Source organism: Nannospalax galili, unplaced genomic scaffold (genome assembly GCF_000622305.1).
Source record: "Nannospalax galili isolate Female #2095 unplaced genomic scaffold, S.galili_v1.0 scaffold1228, whole genome shotgun sequence".
Lineage (NCBI taxonomy): Eukaryota > Metazoa > Chordata > Mammalia > Rodentia > Spalacidae > Nannospalax > Nannospalax galili.
The window spans coordinates 424,931-446,745 of record NW_008358413.1 but is presented as its reverse complement, the minus strand read 5'-3'; the positions used below and the strand labels follow the sequence as shown (position 1 = coordinate 446,745).

General features: G+C 43.7%; 1 protein-coding gene across 2 annotated transcripts in view; it reads left to right on the top strand.

The window, feature by feature from the left end:
- Positions 1-8,119: 8,119 nt before the first annotated feature.
- The window catches only part of Myo5b (myosin VB), a 361,461-nt gene continuing 347,765 nt past the window's right edge, over positions 8,120-21,815 (top strand). For both annotated transcript variants that reach the window (XM_029557950.1, XM_029557949.1), the window contains exon 1: positions 8,120-8,154. In XM_029557950.1, coding sequence (XP_029413810.1) covers positions 8,128-8,154 — 27 coding nt within the window. In that variant the 5' untranslated portion in view covers positions 8,120-8,127. The remainder of the gene's footprint in view (positions 8,155-21,815) is intronic.

Here is a 21,815-nt window from a genome sequence, read left to right as displayed (position 1 = left end):
TCCCTTTAAAAATCTGGGAACCATACTCTCTTTGGAAGGAGTAAGTCCTTTAAAACCACAACTGGTTGTTAAGCCCACCATAACCCTGACAGAGCTACAAAAATTATTAGGAGAAATTAATTGGCTATGAGCCTGGATGCCTATTCCCACTGAGACTTTAAGACCACTGTTTCAGTTGCTAGTAGGGAAACAGCCTTCAGAACTAATTCACCTGGCTCCTCAACACCTGGACATCTTACATGAGGTCCAGGATGCCCTGGACCGAGCCCAACTTGCCCAGTACACGCCTAGTAAAGATCTTGAGTTATAGGTACTCCTTGGTGAGACTCTGATGACATCCTTCCTTACACAGGACAGGAAGCCCCTTCAATGGGTGCATGCCTCTCTGGGAGGCATAGCACGGGTTTATACACCCATGAATCAATTGGCTGACCTGATTGAGAAAGGGCATGATGTAGCTCTGAGACATTATGACATAGACCCTCTTAAAATTATTATCCCTTATCGGCTTAGGGATTTTGAATGGCTCTGCAGAAATAATAACCGAGTGGCCATAGCCTTGGAAGGGTTCCTGGGAAATTTGGACTGTCATTATGGCCCTCATAAATGGGTGACCTCTTTTCATGCCCTCTGTTGGGATGTCCCCCGGCTCTTTGTCAAGGAGCCGTTAGTAAAAGCCTATAATGTTTTCACTGACGGGGCAGATTTGGAGCTGTAGTGATAGTATACCCAGGGGCAGATGAGAAACCAAAAAGATATGTCCATGCTTGTGATGTCTCAGCTCAATTCAAGGAACTCATGGCCATTGCTTTAGCATTAACAAAGATAAGTGAGCCCATGAATTTGTTTTCTGACAGTCTGTATGTAGTCAATCTTCTTCCAGGGCTATTAGGTTCTCATATCTGGTTAGATGGGAACCTCATTACTCCCTTGATGATTCAGACTCACACGCTCCTTAGAGAGAGAGAGAGAAGCCCCTATTTTCTTACAGCATCTTAGGGGGCACCAAGGATTGCCTGGTTGGATGGGAACCCCATTACTCCCTTGATGATTCAGACTTGTACACTCCTTAGAGAGAAGCCCCTATCTTCCTACAGCATCTTAGGGGGCACCAAGGATTTCCTGGGCTTTTATCCCAAGGCAATGCAGAGGCAGACAAGGTGGCTTCCACCCAGGTCCTGTCAGCAGGCCTGAATGAAGCCCAGGTGTTACATAACCTCACTCATGTAAATTGGTGGGGACTCCATAAGAGTTTTCCTCAAGTTCCCATCAAGGACCTAAAGAAGATTGTACATAACTATAAGTCTTGTCAACCCTTTCTACAGGTACCACCTCTGCAACAGCCAGGGGTAAATCCCAGGGGGCTCAAGCCCAATTCCCTATGGCAAACGGATGTCACACACCATGCTCCTTTTGGAAAGCTTAAGTATATTTTTGCATCCATTGACACATTCTCACATGCCTGTTGGGCTACCGCTCATACAGGAGAGAAGTCTAAACATGCTCAGCTCTCATTTTCTCCAGTGCTTTGCTACATTGGGATTGCCCCAAAGAAAAAATATCAGTTGGAATCCCGATTTCAGAAGCATTGGGGACCACAGGAGCAGAGACCTGAGGTACGGGTAAGATGGAAAGATCCCATCACCGGGTAATGGAAAGGACCAGATCCATTGCTAACCATGGGTCGAGGCTTTGGGTGTGGCTACCCTACAGGAGATTCAAACCCCATATGGGTGCCTGCAAAAAACCTTAAGTGGGTAGGCCAGGATCTGACTGACTAGCAGGATGGTCCATGGACAATAGCTCATGAGACAAGGACCCAGTTCCTTAGCTTCATTACCAGTCAGCCTCTTTGCCTTTCAGACAATTGGCTGATTGGCTAAAAACAACATGGTCTCAGAAGTATTTCAACTTGTCCTACACCATGACTTGCTTTGTTTCTCTTGATAATGCTTATCTTTAAGTGTCTTTACCAGATAAGTTGGAGACAGAGGACCCTTGGAACTGCCACAGCCCACCTCCTCATGATTACAGACTGGACCCCCTCTGGTTGCCCACGCTTGGCTACGGGCTGGCATTACCCACGCAGCTGCCCTTAATCCTGATGCATTTTTAGCCAAGGATGGGTAAGATGTCCCATGACAAGTACTCCTAAGACAGGGCATGCACATGGCCAGGTGCATGATCCAATGACGGGCAAGGTTTGATCAGAGGTGACACAACCCAAGACAGGCAAAAATGCATAAGATTAGAGGAAGGAGATAGCCATCCCTCCTCAGGGAGCCACCTATGAGGTGGGTAACCCATGAAATAAAGTCAGTCCAGCCTTAAAATAAAAATAAAAAGGGGGATATGTGGGGACCTAAAGGCCCCACCTTGCATAAGTCCTAAAGGAAGTTGCTGGGGGCACAGCCTGGCTTGCTTTGAAAATCTGAAGAATACTTCCACACTGCTGAGGAGTGCATGATCAGCATGTGACCATCCTTAAGATACACCCTGTCGGGGGGGGGGGGAGGTCCAAGTGCCTTTATAAGCTTTGTGACACTTGCAATAAATGAGTCTCTGCCTGGCTAAGACTCCCCGTTGCGTCTGAGTGTCCCCGGGTAATGGGGGTGGTGTGGGCTGGCAAACAGCGTGCTTACTCATCCCCAATCCTCACCTTGCTGGGAGTTGCTGGTTCGAACCCCCAGCACCGCATCCCTTTCTCCTCTGCCACAACCCTGGCAATCTGCCAGATGGGTCCCTGGAGGAAAGAGGGTGTGGAGCATAGCTACATTCAACCCATGAGAAATGAATGATGTGAGCAAGAAATATGGGCTGGAGAGATGACTCAGGGGTTAAGAGTACTGACTGCTTTTGCAGAGGGTGCAGGTTTGATTCCCAACACCCAGATGGCAGCTAACAGCTGTCTGTAACTCCAGTTCCAGAGGATCTGACACCCTCTTCCAACCTCCGTGAGCATTGCACACATGTGGTGCACTTACATATACTCAGGCAAAACACTCATACACATAAAATTAAGATAAATTTAAATTTTTTCTCTATATATTTTTAATTGAATTTTGGGGCATTTCATGCAAAAAACCTTAATCATCTTTATACCCCCTCCCCCATATGCACCCTCTCATAACCCTCCCACTGAATTTTGTGCATTCTGTCATATATGTTAAGGCCTATTGAGTCTAGTTTGTATACCCAGATGTCCCTCAGTGCAAGTTCATCCACATTTATTATTAAAATACTAAATAAAATATTTTTCTAAAAGCCTAAGCTGCTCATTTTCTGATATGTAGGACACATATTGTTGGACAAAGATGTGAGCAAGATAGGGGAGAAATCATGCTGTGTGGGTAGAAAACAGCACTTCCAACATTCATTCAGTAGAAGAACCAGTGGAAGAAAGAAGCACAGCTCAGAGCTCTGCAGCAAAAATTTGGAACCTGCAAAGTGATGGAAGGAGAAGCAGGAGTGACGACCCAAGAATGAGACTCCCTGACCCTCAGCACTCCTGCTTCTGTCCCCTACTGTTTCTGCTTGCCTATCCCTCAGCCAAGACAGGGACAGTGAGTTCTAGTGTGCTTTCTGTACTTTTCCATGAATGTGTGTGCAGTTTAAATTGAAGTGGAAAGGAGAGAAGATATGATTCTGTTCTGTAGAGGAGAGAATATAAGAAAACAATTTTAAAATACTGTATTTATTGGGGGCTGGAGAGATGGCTCAGTGCTTAAGAGCACTGGCTGCTCTTCCAGAGGACCCAGGTTTAGCTCCCAGAACCCATATAGTGGCTAACAACCATCTGTAACTAGTTCCAGGGGATCTGACCTCCTCAGGCATTGCATGACACACGTACACTTACATACATGCAAGCAATACACTCATACACATAAAATAAAAGTTAATATTTTTTTTGTCTTTTTGAGACAGGGTCTCCTTGTAGCCCCAGCTGTCCTGGAACTATGTAGTCCAGGCTGGTCTCAAACTCACAAAGATCCGCTTGCCTCTGCCTCTCAAGTGCTGGGATTAAAGGCATGTACCACCATTTTAAAAATATTGTATTTATTATTTTTATTTATGTGTACATATGTGTGTGTCTTTTCATGAGTTTACGTGCATCACATGCATGCAGGTGTCTTCAGAGGCCAGAGGGCAGTAAATCTTCTAGAACTACAGTTATCGGTGGTTGTGAGCCACCTGAATTGGGTGCTGGAACAAAACCTGTGTCCTCAGCAATAACAGTAAGCACTCTTAACTGCTGAGCTGTCTTTCCAGCCCCAAGAAAACAATTTTAACTATCACTGAATATTGATTTCTAGTTTTAGAAATCGCTTTCACTAAGTCACAGTTAATAAAAAGATTTCTTTGTAGTTGAATTCTCCCTTCCCCCTTTCCTTTCTTTGCTTGTACTCATTTTTTTTTTCCTGCCTGGTAACCTCTTTTTTTCTCCCTTTAATAAGCAGAACTTCCTTTAGATTTGACTCAACACTTAGCCCTAGCTGGCCTGGAACTCACTATGTAGACTAGGCTGGCCTCCATCTCACAGAAATCCACCAGCCTCTGCCTTCTGAGTCCTGGGATTAAAGGTGTGCCCCACCATGCCCAGCCTCAACACTTATTTTAATTTATCCAGCGTGCACAATGACACGAACATGGGTCAGGTTTGGTCCCTGCTTTAAAGAGCCTTCAAGCCAGTGGTGGGGAGGAGAATGGGATATTGATACACATGCAACACAGACCACTAAGGGAGCTGTAAGTAATGCTTTGAAAGTTTAAAACTCTTTCTTGTTCCTATGTGTGCATCTGTTAGTTGAAGGACCAAGGCATTCTGAACAGATATCTTCTCTACTTTGAGAAGCCATGGAGCATATATTAATGTTTCCATACCCAAGTGGTCCTATTGAACCTGGGATACTTATTTAACACTCATACTAATTGACCATACCCTGAACCACCTGAATTTGAATCTCTTGATTTTTCCCTTAATTCTGATATATGCCCATAAGTTCAAGTCATAGTATTAGTTTAAAAAAAGCAAGTGCTTAGACTCTAGAGAGTAATCAAATACTAACCCTCTGCTCTACAATGTTTTGCACTGCCTCTCCTTTGAGTCTCACTTTAGTCATCTGTGAATCAGGATTAATGTTCCTCTTTTATAAGGTTGCATCATATCAAGACTTCAACAAAATACAGGAGTAAAGTGTTCAGCTTGTTTCCTGGGGTAAATTAAATCTTAAAATGTCATTACTATTATTCAAATGAGGGAACAACTATATCTGATTGTAGGATTAGACATTCACAAAGCTCTGGGTAAGGCCAACATTCCCCTCAGGGATGTGATACAGTTCAGCTAAATGAATTGAGCTTTTAATTTGTGCCAGGTATTATGGGAGCCAGAGACTTGGAACTGAGTGGAGTGTGGGGAGAAGGAATGGGTTTTGGGTTGGTACTAGATCCCACTGGCAGGTGGAAAGATGGGTCTAGAGTTGGGCTCATATTAAATTTGAGAGCTAGAATTACACTGAAAGATGAAAATAGGGGCCTTGGAAGAGGAGAAAGATGTTACAGGAAATAGGCACACTTTTCTTCAGGAATCTGGAGGAAGAAGGGCCAGAAAAGGATGCTCAAAAGATGTGGTTAGAAAGGCTGGGAAAACAAGCCTTTTGGTAGGTGGAATTAAATACCACCCCATGATTTATAAGGAGAAAGCAAGTCCCATAGGACGGGGCTAAGTGGGACCCAGACTGGAAAGACTGAAACTGACTCTGCCGCTGTGTGCGTGTGTGTGTGTGTGTGTGTGTGTGTGTGTGTGTGTGTACGCACACACACTCCTGGGGTCAAACACAGAGCTTTGCACATGCTAGGCAAGCACTCTGCCACTGAGCTACAACCCCAGTCCAAAGCAGTAACTCTTAACCTTGGCTACCCTTAGAACCACCTGGGAGCTTTAAAAAATCTCAGGGAACAACAGCCTTCCCAGTACTTTGAAGATTGAGGCAAGAAGATCTTGAGTTTGAGGATAGCCTTGGCTACATAGTGAGACCCTAAGCTAACAAAACAAAACCCAATCCAAACAAAAACAATTTCTTTAAAATTCAGGGCAACACTCTAGATGGGTTAAATTGGAATTCTGCAAGAGGGAGCCTGGCATCTGTTTAAAAGTGGTTGTAATATGCAGAAAATGTTGTGAACCAGTGAATTATGGAAGGACTCAGCGAAAGTAAATGAAGGAAAGGAGACGAGGGAAAAAGTCAGGAACCAGTTGGGCAAGAGTTGCTGCCTGAGAGTTAGGATAGCTGGTGGGGCATTACTGCAGTGTGTGCTTGTAGGCAAGGGTCCTTTCCTACTTAGGAGATGGTGAAAACGGAGTTTTGGCCCCACCCCCAGTGTTTCGGATTCAGTAGGTCTCCAGTGAAGCCCTGGGTTATGTGCTGGCTAGGCAAGTGTTCTCTGGCTCCTTAACCCTAATTTGTAGTTCTAACAAGCTCCAGGGTGCTGCTGATGGCTGGCTTCAGTGGGGGGGGGGGGGTCACAGTTTAATAACATCTAAAATCCAAGGACAACTATGCAGGAAGTTTAAAAAGATTTTGGTGCTGGGATCCCACCCAAGTCTTCTTCCCAAATGCTAGGTAAGTACTTTCCTACTGAGCCACCCTCTCAGTCTCGCAGAAAGATCTTTTAGAGAGAAACATGTTTGAGCCATTTCTTTAAGGTCTTGCTGGTGATGTGTGTGCTTCCATCTCATAGCCAGAGACTTGCCTGAGTTTTCATCATTGTATCTGTCAACCCTGAAAGTAGCAATTTTATAATTCAGAGTAACTTAAAAATTCAGGCCCCGCCATTCACTAATATATCAGAATTCTGGGTAGGGGCATATTCTTTGAAACTTTCAAAGCTCCCTAAGTGATTCCATTGTGGAGTGCATCTGAGTGTCACCTTCCCGGAAAAGTGCTGCAGTACAAAGGCCCCAGCTGGCACAGGTGCACCCTCTAAGTGAAAGCCACACTCAAGGTCAAGTGTCATCATTTGAATCCCAAGCCTGTGTCTCTTCTTCTGCTCTCCCTCCCGGGACTTCTGACAATCACTTTCCCTTTTGGGCTGAAATGCTTAAATTTCGTTGGAAATTGGGAAAGATCTATAAGGTTGTTATAGGTAGCCAAGAACCACAGGCAAAAGAGAGGAAAACAAATAAGGTAAGGAGGAACAGACGGACCAGCGACAACTGAACGGGAGACGTTCCCCCCTACAACAGCCATCTTCTGAGAGGCTTTTGCAGCCTAGTTGGAGGCTGTGGGTGAAACTGTTCATGTTCCCCAGGGAGAAACCCTCCTTTTCTGATCAGGGTTTCAGCATAGGAAGTTCATTTGGTGGAGACGATCTTTGGTGTCCATTTAAATCACCTTAATATTGAACTATGACATAATCGGGTTTTAATAATGAAAACGTTGAATACAACCATATACAATCGAGAGAAAAAGTATGGGGCCTTCCAGGATCTCTCTCGCGCTCGCTCGCACTTTTCAGTTACCTTCCCCCCTTTTCTTGGCTCCATCGCAGCTTTGCCCAACCTTTGTCCAGCAAACCCCAAGTGGAGCGGAGCTTGGTACTGCAGGTGCGCACACCCGGTCCACACCTGTGCGGCTTGTGCAGGGCGTCCAGCAGGGGGCGGCACGTGCCAGCTCCCGGGGCGCAGCTCCCCGTCGGCCCCGCCCCCGGCCCGAGGACCCGGTGGCGGCGGGGGCGCGGAGGGCGCAAAGGCTGCGGCCGCCCGCGGTGACGCGCGGGTCCTCCCTCCACAGCAGAGAGTCCGCACCCACACCTCCTCCCCATACCTGAGCCGGGAGCGCCGCGCGCCTCCTCTCCGCCCTCCCACAACTCCCACCGGCCGTAGAGCGCCGCCGCCTTGGAGTAAAGGTCGCGCGGGCAAGAGCCAGCCGGCTTCGGCGCCCGCAGGTCCACAGAAGGAGGGAGAGGAGAGAACTCTCGGCCGGTCCAGGAACATGGCGCCAGGCGGGCGGGAGGTGGACTGAGAGGCGCAGGGGCAGCGAGCAGCGGGGCCCCGGCGCCCAGCCCGGTTCTAGCGAGTGCGGCTGGCGTAGCGCGGCGCCCCGGGCTCCGGCCCGACTCGGGGTCATGTCGGTCAGCGAGCTGTACAGCCAGGTGAGTGCGGGCCCGGCACAGGTGCGGCAAGGCGCGCTCGGGGTCCCCTTCGCAGCGGTTCGCTGCCGCCTCCCTGCCCGCCTCCTTGCGGCCTCCGTCCCCTGCGCCCCAACTTCGGTGGCGGAGAAAGTTTGACTGTTCCGGGAGCGCCCAGCACCGACTGGCCGCCTAACAGTCTCTGTCCCCCGCCCGGGCTATCGCCGCCTTCCCTCCTGGTCTTCTCCAGGCCCCGAACCTTGGGGGCGTATCCGCCCGCGGGGGGCTGAGGACAGGGCGTCAGCCTCCTGGGACACCCGGTCTCTCGGTCTCTCTCTCTCTTGGTCTCTCTCTCGGTCTCTCTCTCTGTCTCTCTCTGTTCCAGGTCCCCTGCAGCGCCCAGCGCCCCTTAAATAGCCTTTTTTTCGCACGTGACAAAGTAGGGATCCTGAACTTGGGAGTGAGAGGCCTGAGGAGCCAGCCTGGTGGGAGAGGTGCAGCGGCTGGAAGAGGGGCGAAGGCTGTGGGGTGGAGAGGGGCTGGACGGGTTTCTGGGGATCCCAGCGAAGCGTGTCTTCTCAATTCGCCGGTGTTGGGCATTTCGAGGCGTCCCCTTTGGGGCTATGAACTCTTGTGGGAGGGGGTTGGAGTGATGTAGAGCAGGTGGAGTGGAGGACTTCGAATGTCTTCAAGGTCAGGATGGGCGTGCGTGTGGGGCTCAGTACTCAGGATCAGGAAACAGGTGCGGCCCCCGCGTCGCGGGTGTTCCGCGGCAGGTGCTGTGATTAAAGTTAGGGACCGACCACCGCTTCCCTGGCGTCGGCTCACTCTGCTGGAGGAGGTGAGCGAGGAAGGGCCTCGAATCGCCCTCTCAAGCTCCCTGAAAAGTGTTTCGGATGTCCGGATGCCTGGTTTTCCTGTGCGTCTTTTCTGGTGGCTGGGACATGTTTGACAGTCTTGGTGCAGAGGGGTGGTGTGTACGCGCGTGCGTGTGGAGTGTTTGGGAGTCGAGGGGGTGAGTGTGCAATTCCTGATACACCGGCCTGGCCAACAGGTCTGGGCGGGGTAGGAAGAGGCACTTCCGCATCCTCACCTGGAGAGCGCTCGCTGGAGTCCAGCGCGTGGGGGAGCCCTTCAGCTCCTGGGGTGGTGACCTATCTGAAAAAAATTTAAATCTCTTTTTTTCTCGGGAGGCGGATCGGGGGATGGGGTCCGCAAGGGTTGACGTTCTCAGGGTGGTCATGAAGAGTGTCACCTGGTTGTGAGCGGGGCCTGCTTTGCATACTGCTTTTGGAACCCTGGCAGCGATCACCCATGGGTACCAGTCTCTCAGGAGAGGCGTGGAGAAGGTGCGGGCCAGGGCAGGAACTCTTTGGCAGTGCTGGCTTGGGAAAGGCACCCCACCTCTTTTCCCCGTGGGAGTCTGCGAAGGAGCCTTTAGAGTTCCAGCTTTCAGCTCTGACCCTGAGAGGCTTATCAGGAGCCTAGTCTGGAGGTTGGAAATAAGTGAGGCAGGGAAAAACAAACTGAGCCTAGTGTGCAGAGCTGAAACTGTGTTCCATGACAACTCGTGGAGCTACAGGCTGTACAAGTGAAATAAGCAACTCAAGTTCATGCAGTGTATCATAAAGTCCTTGAGTGACAGTATGTGATTGTGGCATTATGCGACACTAATGAATTTTATTGAAAACACTCAAGTTCTGCAGCTCTAGTTTAGAAAAACAAAACATTTATAGTGGATTGCTTTTAAAGATAGACCACTTGGAGGGGAAACAATTTGAATTTTAGTTAGAAGTCAATATATTGCATGTTAATGCGAATGGTGAATTAGTGGGAGTTTGAACTTGAGAGGCTTCAGTTACTTTTTCTTGAGTTCTAGAGCTGTGAACAAAACTAGTGTCACCAGGAAAGGACCTTGGAAGAACCAAGAAGGTGTAGAGTAGTTTCACTGGTGTGAGGGTTTGGTGTAATTAAGCCAAAATGAAAAGAGTTTCTCTTTAAAGCTGGTGGACTGCACTTCATGTTGTTAATGGGTTTCTGGTTCTTACTTATTTTTAGGTTGTTGAATCTAAAGTCGAGGAGATTTTCTGTGGCTAAGCACTAGCTTCCCAGTTTTCATGTTGAGCAGTTGTTGCTCTTTCTGGCAGAGTTACCCATTAGTATGAGAAAACAGGTTGTTTCCTAACCATTATAACCCTACTTGCCAGGCTGGATTATCAGTGTGCATATGAATCATAAATTATACAGAGACCTGGTGCCAGCTACTCAGATTCATTTTGTTTCTTGGGGAGATGATTTGTTCAGTTTGCTGTATTATTGAAATAACCAGTGTTCCCTTATAAGTATTAAATAGTTCTTGGTAATAACGTAGCATACTAATTCTAGTAACTCAAATACTTTTCCCCTTTACGTTTTTGCTCCTCAGTGTCAGGTTCATATTCATTTGTGTGTGTATGTGTGTGTGTGTGTGTGTGTGTGTGTGTGTGTATAAATTTCAGGAAAATTATAAATTTCAGGGGAAATTGTTGATTTTTGGAACTAACAAAGGACACTTCTCATTGACAAAGACAATTCTTTTTGCAGAACACCCAACACCTGACCCTTGAGAAATGTTCTCTTTGTAGTAAGAATGGAGAAAGAAAATCTGAGGTAGTGCCAGACACTTTTCAGGGTGATGTCAAGGTGATTCACCCCCATTTTCTCTTATAGAGAGGTGAAGTGGAGGATGGGTCCTGTTGTCAGAAGCGTTGTATATATGAAAAGTGTTAGTGGTTGGTTTCCAACCCAGTAGAAAAGACAATGTTGGCTTGATTTTGTAGGTCTAAGAAAGAGGCCCAAGCATGTACTAGCATGGTGATCATGATTTGATAATGATGATTGCAGAAAATTGTCTGGTTTAAAATATATGCAGCATCTTTCCTTCAGGCCTGATAGTACAATTTGTAGAGGGTTATTCTGGATTAAAATGTCAATACTGCTATTTTATCTATTTTAAAGAATGACATTTTATGCATACTTTGACTATAGTCAGCAAAGTGACTGGGAAGTCCTGAGCTAAGCCATTGTTCTCAGATAATCCCGTTTCCTGTTTGGCATTTAATTGGTAGGTAGTTTTTCATGAGTGAAATGAATATATAGTTTCAGATGTAATATATGTGTGTGTGTGTGTGTGTGTGTATATATATATATATATATATATATATATATATATATATATATATTTCATTTTTCTTCAAATGCTGGGGATGGAATCAGGGCCTTGCTCGTACTAGGCAAGCACTGAGAACACTCCAAGCCCCAGTTTTGAGTGCTGCTTGCTTACTCTACTGGCTGATACACCCTCAGCTTTGAGCCCAGGAACCTTTACTAAGAGTTCTAGTTGGAATGCCACTCCTTTGAAAAATAAAATTCCTATGATTTTGGAGCAGATGTCTTTTAGCTTTCCCTTACCTGTACCTCAAGTAAGTAGGCTTCCCCAAGTATTAGTCTCTAAGGCAACAAGAGTTCCCTGCTTCCTCAGTATCTACCCTCACCATTGGAGGAACAGATAATTCAGTTTTTCACTCTTGTCATCTGCATGTTGCCCTTCATTCTGAAAAGAGATGAATGGTGTTGCAGACTTGAAAAGTACTTGAAGATCCTTGGGACCAGATGCTGTCCCTATTACCTCACCTCCCCTACACTCTCTTCCTGTTAACTGTCTCTGTACTTGCTCAGTCTCAAGAGCCTCCTCCTGTGCCACTTCGTCAATACTTTCTGTAGCTGTCTTTGCCTGGGAGCCCAAGAGTTTACATCCTCTACAAAGGATGAGAGTCCATGAACAGTGGGAGGGTAACAGTGTTCGTTCATTGCCCTTGCTTTGAAAATTGGTATACCTCCAAGCCACGACCCGTTCTATGGCAGAATTCTTTTGTAGGGTTGAGCCCCAGGAAACTTGCCTTTGTACTTTCCTCAATATTATATCTCCTTCCTTTCCCTGTTCCACTCCCCACTCCCTTTCCAGGCTTTGCTCCTGCCACATCTCTTGAGTGGGAACCTTATCTCAGGATCTGACTCTGGAAATCCAAATTAACCCATAACTCATAGTGACTTGTTGGGGTAGATGTCAGACAACTCAAGTGGTTTGGCCTCATCTGTACTCATGGAAGAGGCTCTTTTTTGCCCTCCCCTGGTGGTAATTTATGTGATGTTTCATCTCCCCATTAGGATCCTTGTAGAAGAGAAGCCATTATCAACATTTTGGAAACCTTTGGTGATGAAACCACTAGAAGAGTGCAGGCCCCTGAGTTATACACCCTCTGTAGGGTGTTGGTCTGGTGGGCTGTAGTGCAGGGAGGGCTTCTTCCTGGGCAACAGGACATGAAGAATGAATAGGACTGGAATACATAAGGGAGAATACTGTCAGAAATGAATGCAGGGAGAGAGAGTGTGGGGACAGGAATGGTTTAGGTATATTTGGGGATAGAAATAGCACTATTTTTAAAACCATTTTGAGGTAAGTTTAGACTTCCATAAATGTTGCAAAAATTGCACAGTTCAACTCCAGGGTAATGATGCATGCCCGTAATTCTAATACTCCTCAGGAGGATGGTGAGTTCAAGGCCAGTCTGGGAAAGACCTTTTCTCAAAAACAAAACAAACCCCCAAACAAAAACCAAAATAAAACAAAAACAACCCACTAAAACAAAGTGTAGTTCCTTTTGATATTTTTCCAGATGTCCCTAATTTAACACTCAGATAACCAAAATCGAGTCATTTAATACTAGGAACTGATTATATAATGATCTAGAGACCTCTCTGGAATGTCACTAGCTTTTCCATTAATGCCCTTTTTCCTGGGCTAGGATCTCCTTTAGGGTCGATCCCAGGCTTTTAGTGTGTAGCTCCCTGACTTTTCTGTGCTGACATTTGCTCAGTGCCTTTGTGGTTGTCTTTTGTGACATGGGCACTTCTAGAGTATTGGCCACTTATTCTGTAACTTGGGTGTGTCTTTCAACTTGGTGTGTCCAAAGTCTTCTCATGCTTAGATGGATGTTGAGAATTTTTAGTAAGAACGTTTCAGAAATAGCTCTCTGTGTCATCTCAGGATAGGTGATATCAGGGTGTCTCATTACTGATAAGATCTCTTTGGTCTCTTGCTTAAGGCAATGTCTTTCATTTTCCCTATGTTGAACAGAATTTATAAACTAAGATAGGAATACAAGCTTTGCTTATTATTTGCTATTCTTTATAGTTAAAGGTTACTGAGACTCACATTTTTGATTATGAGGAGTAAGGGAAGAAGACAAGTCAAATATGACCTTCAGGTTTCAGCTTGAAAGTATGCACAGAAATATACATATCAGGCTGGTACAGGATAATTCTTGATTTTAACATGGTGAGTGTGGAGTGACAGAGGTTTGTATAAGTGAAAATTATTTAAGATATGATTAACTTAGGACAGAAATTAGAGTTGAGATTTATAATTCTTTTGAATAAAAAGTGCCTGGAGTTTTACTTGGGGAAATACAGTTGTCTCAACATAGTAATTTGAGTGAGAGTCTGGCCTCGGTGTGCCTGTCCTGGCCTTTGTGATCATGATATTGTACTTAAAGGCTCTCAGCTCTGACACCTTGGAGCAGAGACTTTCTAAGTCTTGATTTCTTTCTCTGAAAAACCAGGGTGCTGCCTGCCTCATGGGAAGATCATTAGAAGATTGTGTGCACCAGTCCACATACCATTTCTAGCACACCGTACAGGCTTGGCAGTTAGTTGTTCATTGGTTTGCTTTCCCCTTAGTCAAGGCACTGGGTGGCTGTCGTTACGTGCTAGTGTTACAGCACTGGGGCATTTTTTTCCCCAACTCTTGGTGTTGCTCACAAGTGGACTTGGTGAGTGAGGAAGTGAAGGAATACTATACACATACAACCGCTAGAGTGGTAGACAACCAAGGTTTGGGAGAACAGGTTCTTACCCTCCACCCCAGGGGAGGAAGCAGTGAGAACAATTTGAAAGACGTTTTAAATTTAAGCTGTGCTCTCTGGTCCCTTATTATAGCTTTAAAAAGAAAATTAAAAAGCATTTTTCACAATGTTCCCTTTTTTCTCTAGATACAAATGATTATTGCAACAATTCATATAATACAGGAAAGACAAAGGCCCTTTGTCTTGTGTCTGAAGCAGCTACTGTTAATGTATAGTCTCTGGGTCATATTGTCAGGCAAATAACCATATGTGGCTGCTGAGCACTTGAAAAGACACTGGTCCAAGTTGGGATGCACTGTAAGAGAATATACCAGCTATCTAAGACTTATGAAGAAAAATAAGTGTGACTATGCATAATTTTATTTTTTAAAATATTTTATTTATTTTTATTTTTATGTGTATGCGTGTATTCATGGAGGTAAGTATACCCGTGTCGTGCAATGCACGCGGAGGTCAAAAGAGGCTGTTGGATCCCCTGGGACTGGAGTTACAGACAGTTGTTAGCTGCCATGTGGGTGCTGGGATTCAAACCTGGGTCTTCTGCAAAAATAACCAGTGTTCTTAACTGCTGAGCCATCTCTCCAGCCCCGAATATGCATAATATTAAATATGAAATATGTTGAAATAATTTTGTGTATATTGGGCTAAAATATTTTACTTGATATATTTTTTTCTTAAGATAGTATCCTAGTTTGCTTTCTGTTGTGATAAAACACTGACCAAAAACAACTTGGGGTGAGGGGAAGGGTTTATTGCACCTTACACTTCCATGTGACAGTCCATCTTTGAGGGAGTCAGGCAGGAACTCAGGGGAGGAATCTGGAGCAGGAACTGAAGCACAGACCATGGAGGAATGCTACTTACTGGCTTGCTTCTCTGGCCTGTGCTCAGCCTACTTTCTTATTCAACACAGGCCCACCTGCTCAGGGGTGGCACTGCCCACAGTTGGCTGGCCCCTCCCACATCACTCAACAATCCAGAAATGCCTCACAGACATGGCCACAGGCCAAACCAATAGAGGAAGTTCCCCAGTTGAGCTCCCTCTTCCCAGGTGTGTCAAGTTGACAGCTGACACCAACCATGATAGTCGGTTATGAGAAAATGATCCTTGTTTGCCTTACATTTGTAGTTTGGGTTTTACTTATTTTTAAAAAAATATTTTTTGCAGCGCTGGGGATGGAACTTAGAGTCTCAGGTATGCTAGCCCAGGGCTCTACCACTAAGTTACATCTCCAGCTCTATGGTTTGCATTTTATTTCTGTAAGACAAAGCTACTTTATAGACTTACAGTATCTACTTTAAAAATGTTATCAGTGTTTTATATTCTATTCTAAATAGTAATCTATGGCTAATTTTTCCTGAAACACGAAGCATTTTTATTTTTTTTGTTGTTTGTTTGAGACTGTTTTACTATATTTCTGAGGTTAACCTAGAACTTGCTATGTAGCTCAGGGTGGACTTTAACTTCTGGCTATCCTCCTGCCTCAACCTCTGAGTGCTGGGACTACAAATATATCTAGGCCTGTTCAATTTTACCATTTTAATGGCTGTATAATATGAACTTGTAATAGATGTACCACAACATTTTTAACCATTCTCATTTAAAATTTTTTAAAAATTTAATTAAAAGCCACAAGGGGGTGTCAGAGTCCCTGGTACTAGAGTTAAGGTTGGTTGTTAATTAGCTGCTATGTCCTCTGCAAGAGCTCTTAACCATTGAGCCATCTCTCCAGTCCCCACCATTCTCATTTGATGAACATTTAAGTTGATATTGTGAGAAATGTTGCAGAAGGTTCTTGTAATTAAATCACATTTCTTTAGGATATGTAGTATCCTCCTGTTTCCTTGCCCTTCCAAGCTTTGGTTTTTATTCCTCCATAGACCTTCTTTATACTAAGTTTTGTGTTTTAAAGTTGACTTTCATATACTTGGTGTTCATGAATAGTTTTTCTTATATTTATTCTTTAGTCATTATTCATAGCTGGCTTTTAAAAAATGATTTAATTGTAGAAGAAAGCCTAGAAACCGTAATATTTTGTGTCAAAAATATTAAATACAGTACCTTGGCATGTGCTTTTCCCTTCATTTGTTCTGAGCTCATGCTTTTGAAAAAAATCACTGGTTTTGAGAAGTATTATTGAGAACTTTTATGCCAGGTTGCTTCTTTGCACTGTGTATTAGCTCATTCAAACAGCACTGAGATGTGGGTATTTATATCATCCCTGTTTATAAGCAAAGTATCCTAGGCTTACAGTAGCTTCCTGACTCCAAAGCTGCCTCCCCATTGCTGTGCTGCTCTTTTGAGGTATCTGTCCCCTTGATGGTAGGTCTGGAACATGATTCTTGTATAAATACATCTCTGACATAGAGCTCTTCTTTTCTGGCACTGTTTACCTAATATTCCTAACTCCTGCCAAGAAACCCAGGGAGCCCCACTCAGATAGGAGGTGAGAGAGAGGTACTGACAGAAGTGCAGATGTCCAACCTGGCAGTGCTCTCCTTTGGGAATCTGCTGATTTGCATTCCTCTGTTACCTCCACACCTGCAATGTGCATCCTGGTGATTTAAAAATTTCATTCCCAAAGTAGGGAAAACTCCTCTTTGGGCTTTCCTTAGGCCAGGTAATTCCAAAGAGATACACTTCTTCAAAAAAGACTAAGAGAAAGAGTGGTGTATGTGAAACCAAGGAGCATAAAGTGATCTGTCGTTCCAAGTCTCGCCATCCCTCTACAGCGGGGCCTTGCTCCACTCTCTGCTTTCCCCCATCTTACCTTTAAACTTGACTGGAAAACGTCTTCTGTGCTTGGTGTGCATGGGCCTCTTATTCTCTTTCTGGGCTATGACTGAAACACCAGATATGAGACTCTGGAAGCTACATTCCCACTTAGCCAAAGGTCTTTATGTTTGTGGGTGTGCCCTGCCCCTGCCTGTTGGCCAACAGATATTTGATGGAAAGTGAGTGTGCCTTCCTCACCCAGGTTGTCAGTTGAAGCCGCTGGGAAATGTCTCCCAGTTGGGCATTTTAAAACGGACACAAGGAAGTCTCAAGTTGCTTGGACCTGAGTGTGAGTGGGCACTGCTAGTACCTTGCTAATTTGTTATCTTTGAGAATGATCAAACTTACTCATCTGAGCACTAGGTTATTGGCTCAATTCTCTTAGAATTTATTCTCCTCATTTTTTTCCTCCTTGCAATGGGGTCTTAATATGTTACCCAGGCTAGCCTTGAATGTCTGAACTATAGGAACAGTTGGGACTATAGGCAAACAGTACTGCACCCAGTTTATTGCCTTCCTTTGAGCAATTCTAATGGTGACATAGACTGCTTAGCTTTTGTCATCTTAGCTGAAGAGCTAATGATTTTTTACAGTTTTTGCCATTGTAGAACTCAAATGTTCTGTGACATGAAATCCTAAGAGAAGTAAGAACACTCAGATGCCTTCTATGTGAAATTCAGTCCTTGACTTATATCTTTAGTATCCAAGAAGTTCAGGGCCCATGACTCAGAGCCCAGTCTCCAAGAAAGGGAAAAGAGGATGCTGGGCAATAGAATGGCATTTCTTTTCATGCGACCTGGATACTGGTTATTATGGGGAAGATGGAAGAGAAAATATTTGATACGGTAAATTGTACTATATTTATCTTTGCATGGCTGTTCACTCCAGACTGTTTAGCTTTCTTTTCCCCAACTGCTCAGCTAGATAAACCTCAGCACAGCCCTAGCCAGCCATACGAAGCACTGGTTCAACATATTACCTCATTTCCTGTGATGTTCAGTTTAGATATCATTGTTTAAGGTGCTTTAGGGAGGAACACATACAGAATATGGTTTTGTTAACTTGTGAAATAAAATGAGCAACATTGTTGAAGGATATGCCCATGGTGAAACTATGAGGAAAGGTAAAGTGAGGGAAAGGGAAACTGGAGAATTTAGGAGGTAGAGGTGGCAACAAAGGAGAATTAAGGTAGTGCTTTGGTGGTCTACTAAGTTGGATGGTGAATCCACACGTACTTGTCTTATTACTAGTATCATCAATTACTTAAATATAAAAGATGTTGATGAAAATAAGATGAGTCACTGAGTCAAATGGAAGTTACAAAGCGAAATAGAAAGATTTGAGATTACAGGTAATTTGTCTTCTATGCATGTAATTAGTGGTTGAATGTGTATATTTGCAAAATTGCTTTCATTGAAGACATAGGTTGAACCTTATGTTCAGATTCCTTGAAGTTCCCAAGAAGGGGTTTGATGCTATGAACAATCAATAGATGTCATTGGCCTATTTTAAATTTCATCTGCAAACCTCCATTCCCATCTAGACCATAGGTTTTTTTTTTTTTTTTTTTTTTTTTAAACAAATAAATATTTTGTGTTTTTTTTAATATTTTCTCGAAACCCCCCTTTCCCTCCTAAACATAATTTTTTTTTTTTTTTTTTTTTTTTTTTTTTTTTTTTTCTTTTGCTAAGAGGCTACCTTTACCTCGATGTTATCTTCGGCTGTGGTTGGCAAAGCTATAGACTTAGGTACCCAGCAGAAAGCCCATATGTTTCCTCTGGCACTTGCCTAAGTCTATGGAGTGGGGAGCCCCTGTCAGGAAATAATTAAATAATATTTTTCTTTTTATTACACTGCTCAAAGACTTAGCATAAGATGTGAATATGAAATAACAGGGAAGCAACATTGGAGGATGTAAAAGCTAATAAAACAGCCTTGTGTTTTACTATCCTAGTGTTTCACATAATTTTGGTCACATATGTATTCCTCTCCTAAGATTATTATTTGTTAAGAGCATGATCTTTTAGTCCCCCGGGACCTCACAAGGTTTTATTAAGCTTCTTGTCAAGACTTATGGATGCTTTTGCATGATGAGAATAGGGGCAAATGCAAATCTCCACCCCTCATGTGAGACTAAGCAGAGCAGGTGGCTTTCAGAAGTGAAAATAGTGAACCAGCCAGGGAAGAAAAGGTAGCAGTGGACCAGTTTCAGCCCTTCTCAGGAAAGATAACACTCATCCTAGTTGTGATCTGAAGAGTCAGACCATCTTTTATATTCATCACTTGGGCCAGAAATTCAGTACAGCTTTTGGGTAAATGGTAAAGCCAGTATGTGAGACAGAGGAGGAGCCCAACCCTGCAAAATATCTTTTGACCTTGAATTTTTCCAATCCGGTGGTTCGTTTGTTGTATGAAATTAGCATTAAGGAAGTATTAGTACACTGGAAGGAGATAAATTGCTCTACCTCATCACATCAGATTTAATCACCTTTCTCAATTTGCCTCTACTCCCTAATGAGAGCTAATGTTCATTTGTAAAATAAGGGAAATGATTGTTGCCTCAGCCTGAAACTCTTTCTTTGCCATCAAGCTGCTTGCCTTTTAAATCATTTTATTGTGTGTACCTATAGGACCCAAACAAGCTTCATGCACCAAAATGACAGAAATGCTTCTGAAAGGTAATTTTATGCCCAACATGCTAGATCCTGCACATTGGAATGAATTGTTTCAGGATGACTGCTGAGGGCAGAGCAATGAAGATCAATACCGCCACTGAAATTGGCTTCAAATCTGGTGGTTCATTTTTCTGAGTCTCATCTCTAGTGGCAATATCATTATACTTGAACAGCAGGCTTTGTCTCTAGAATTAGTCCAAAGCTATTTTAAAAATAAACTGGGTCGGTAAGAGTTTACTGACATAGATATGTGACTCTCAGGTACAGTATGGATGCCAGACTTTGAATTTTTTCTGTCTCAAAAAGACCAAAAAACAAAAAAAAAAGACATCAGTCGTATTGGATTAATGTTCACCCTAATGACTTCATCTTATCTTGACCCTGTGTTAATGAGATTTTTTTTTTTTTTTTTTACTATTGTGGATGTGGGGGCATGTGTGTGGAGGTCAGAGGAGACTGTGGAGTTGGTTCTGTCTTCTACCGTTAGGTGGATTCTGGGGATCAAACTCAGGCTGTCAGGTTTATATAGCAAGTGCTCTACCTGATGAGCTATTTCCTATTGTTGAGCTATTGGCCCTAGATGCCAGTTTTATATGACTAGCTGTGATTCTGGGGTTATAGTTTCTTTGAATGTTCTCAATAATCAATAAACATGGAGCTTCTTTGGCTGTTGGGAAATACTAATCTGGATGTGGCAGTTTTGGTCTATTCATTCAAAAATTTAGAAACTTACATAATTTTGTTATATTGATTTATAATGTACTTAAATTATATGTATATCAATACAGTTAATACATGGTTATATAATTACCTCAATATTATGACAAGTACAGTAGCATTAATAAGTATCTATTGATTTAAAAATCAAATGGAAAACCTTTCCATTTAGTACCCTAAACTGCTCTTTTGAAAGGTGAAAGGCTTTGCTTTGTACCCTCTTCCTGCTGTATCAGGATGATATTTGGTAGTGGACATAAGTGAAGGGAAGATTAGAAAGGAGGGCATAGAGCAGCCTTATTCACCTTAGCCATGAGGAAGTGGTTCAGGAGTCTGTCACAAGGACAAATAGATTAACAAGATATGGCATGTAAATAACAATGGAATATATTCAGCCTTAAAGAAATAAAATTTGCAACAAGAATGCTTGTTGGGGCATTTTGAAAAGTGGAATAAGCCAGTTACAAAAAATATAAATATTGTGTGAGTCAACACTGTATGTGAAGCATCTAGAATAGTCACAGTCATGAAGACAAAGTAGAATGGAGGTTGGTTGCTGGGAGGACAGTAGGAAGCTTAATGAATTCAGAATTTCAGTTTGACAAGATGAGGGTGAAGAATCCAGTTTCTGGTGACAATTATCTGACCAATGAATATCACTGAACTGTGTACTTAAAATAGTGTGGCTAAGTTTTTATATATTATGTATTTTACTATAATTTAAAAAAACCCTCTGGGGTGAAAGGAGGAGGGTAAAGGAAAACATAATAGAGATCAGGTATAACCTTTAAATGCTGACCAGGCTCTGAAGCCTGGTGCCTCAACTTCCTAGCTGTGTACTCTTGGGCTTAATTTATAGGTTTCAGTTATCTGTAACACTGGAGTAAAAATTGATGCAACCTTCAAAGGCTTGTTGCAATAACATAACAGGTGACCTGGGTTATCTAGGAGAAGTTCTTGACTATTGAGAAGGATAGGACAGTGTGGGGTCAGAGCCTGAAGACTGGGAGGGGAGTGTTGGATGCTGATCCTTAATGTTCTAGGTGGCCAATCTTCAGTTTGGTCCTCTAGCCCCACAAAGCACCAGGATCATGGAGAAAATCTGGGGTTACAATGGGCTTGTCTTATTTCAGGTGTGTAGAGCAAATGGACTTCTAAGGTCCTAGCTTTGAGGTCTACTGTTACTTAGACCTAACTGTTCTGCAGGGTGCAGTTATAGGCCCTCTTTGTACAGAGAAGAGCTTCTCATGTTAATATGACTAGTAGGATGTCTATTCATGTCTGTGTCTGTTGTAGTTAATATTAATTGTCAACTTGACAAAGCCTAGAATCACCTCAGAAGGGAGTCTCAATTGAGGGATTTCTCAGATCAGACTGGCTTGTGGGTATGTATGTAGGGGATTGTCTTGATTGTTAAGTGATGTAGGCGGGCCCTTACTACTGCAGGTCGTGTCATTCCTAGGCAGGTGTGGCCTATACAAGAAAGCTAGCTGAGCATGAGTAAGCCAGAAAGTAGTGTTCCTCCATGGTTTCTGCTTCAAGTTCCTGTTTGAA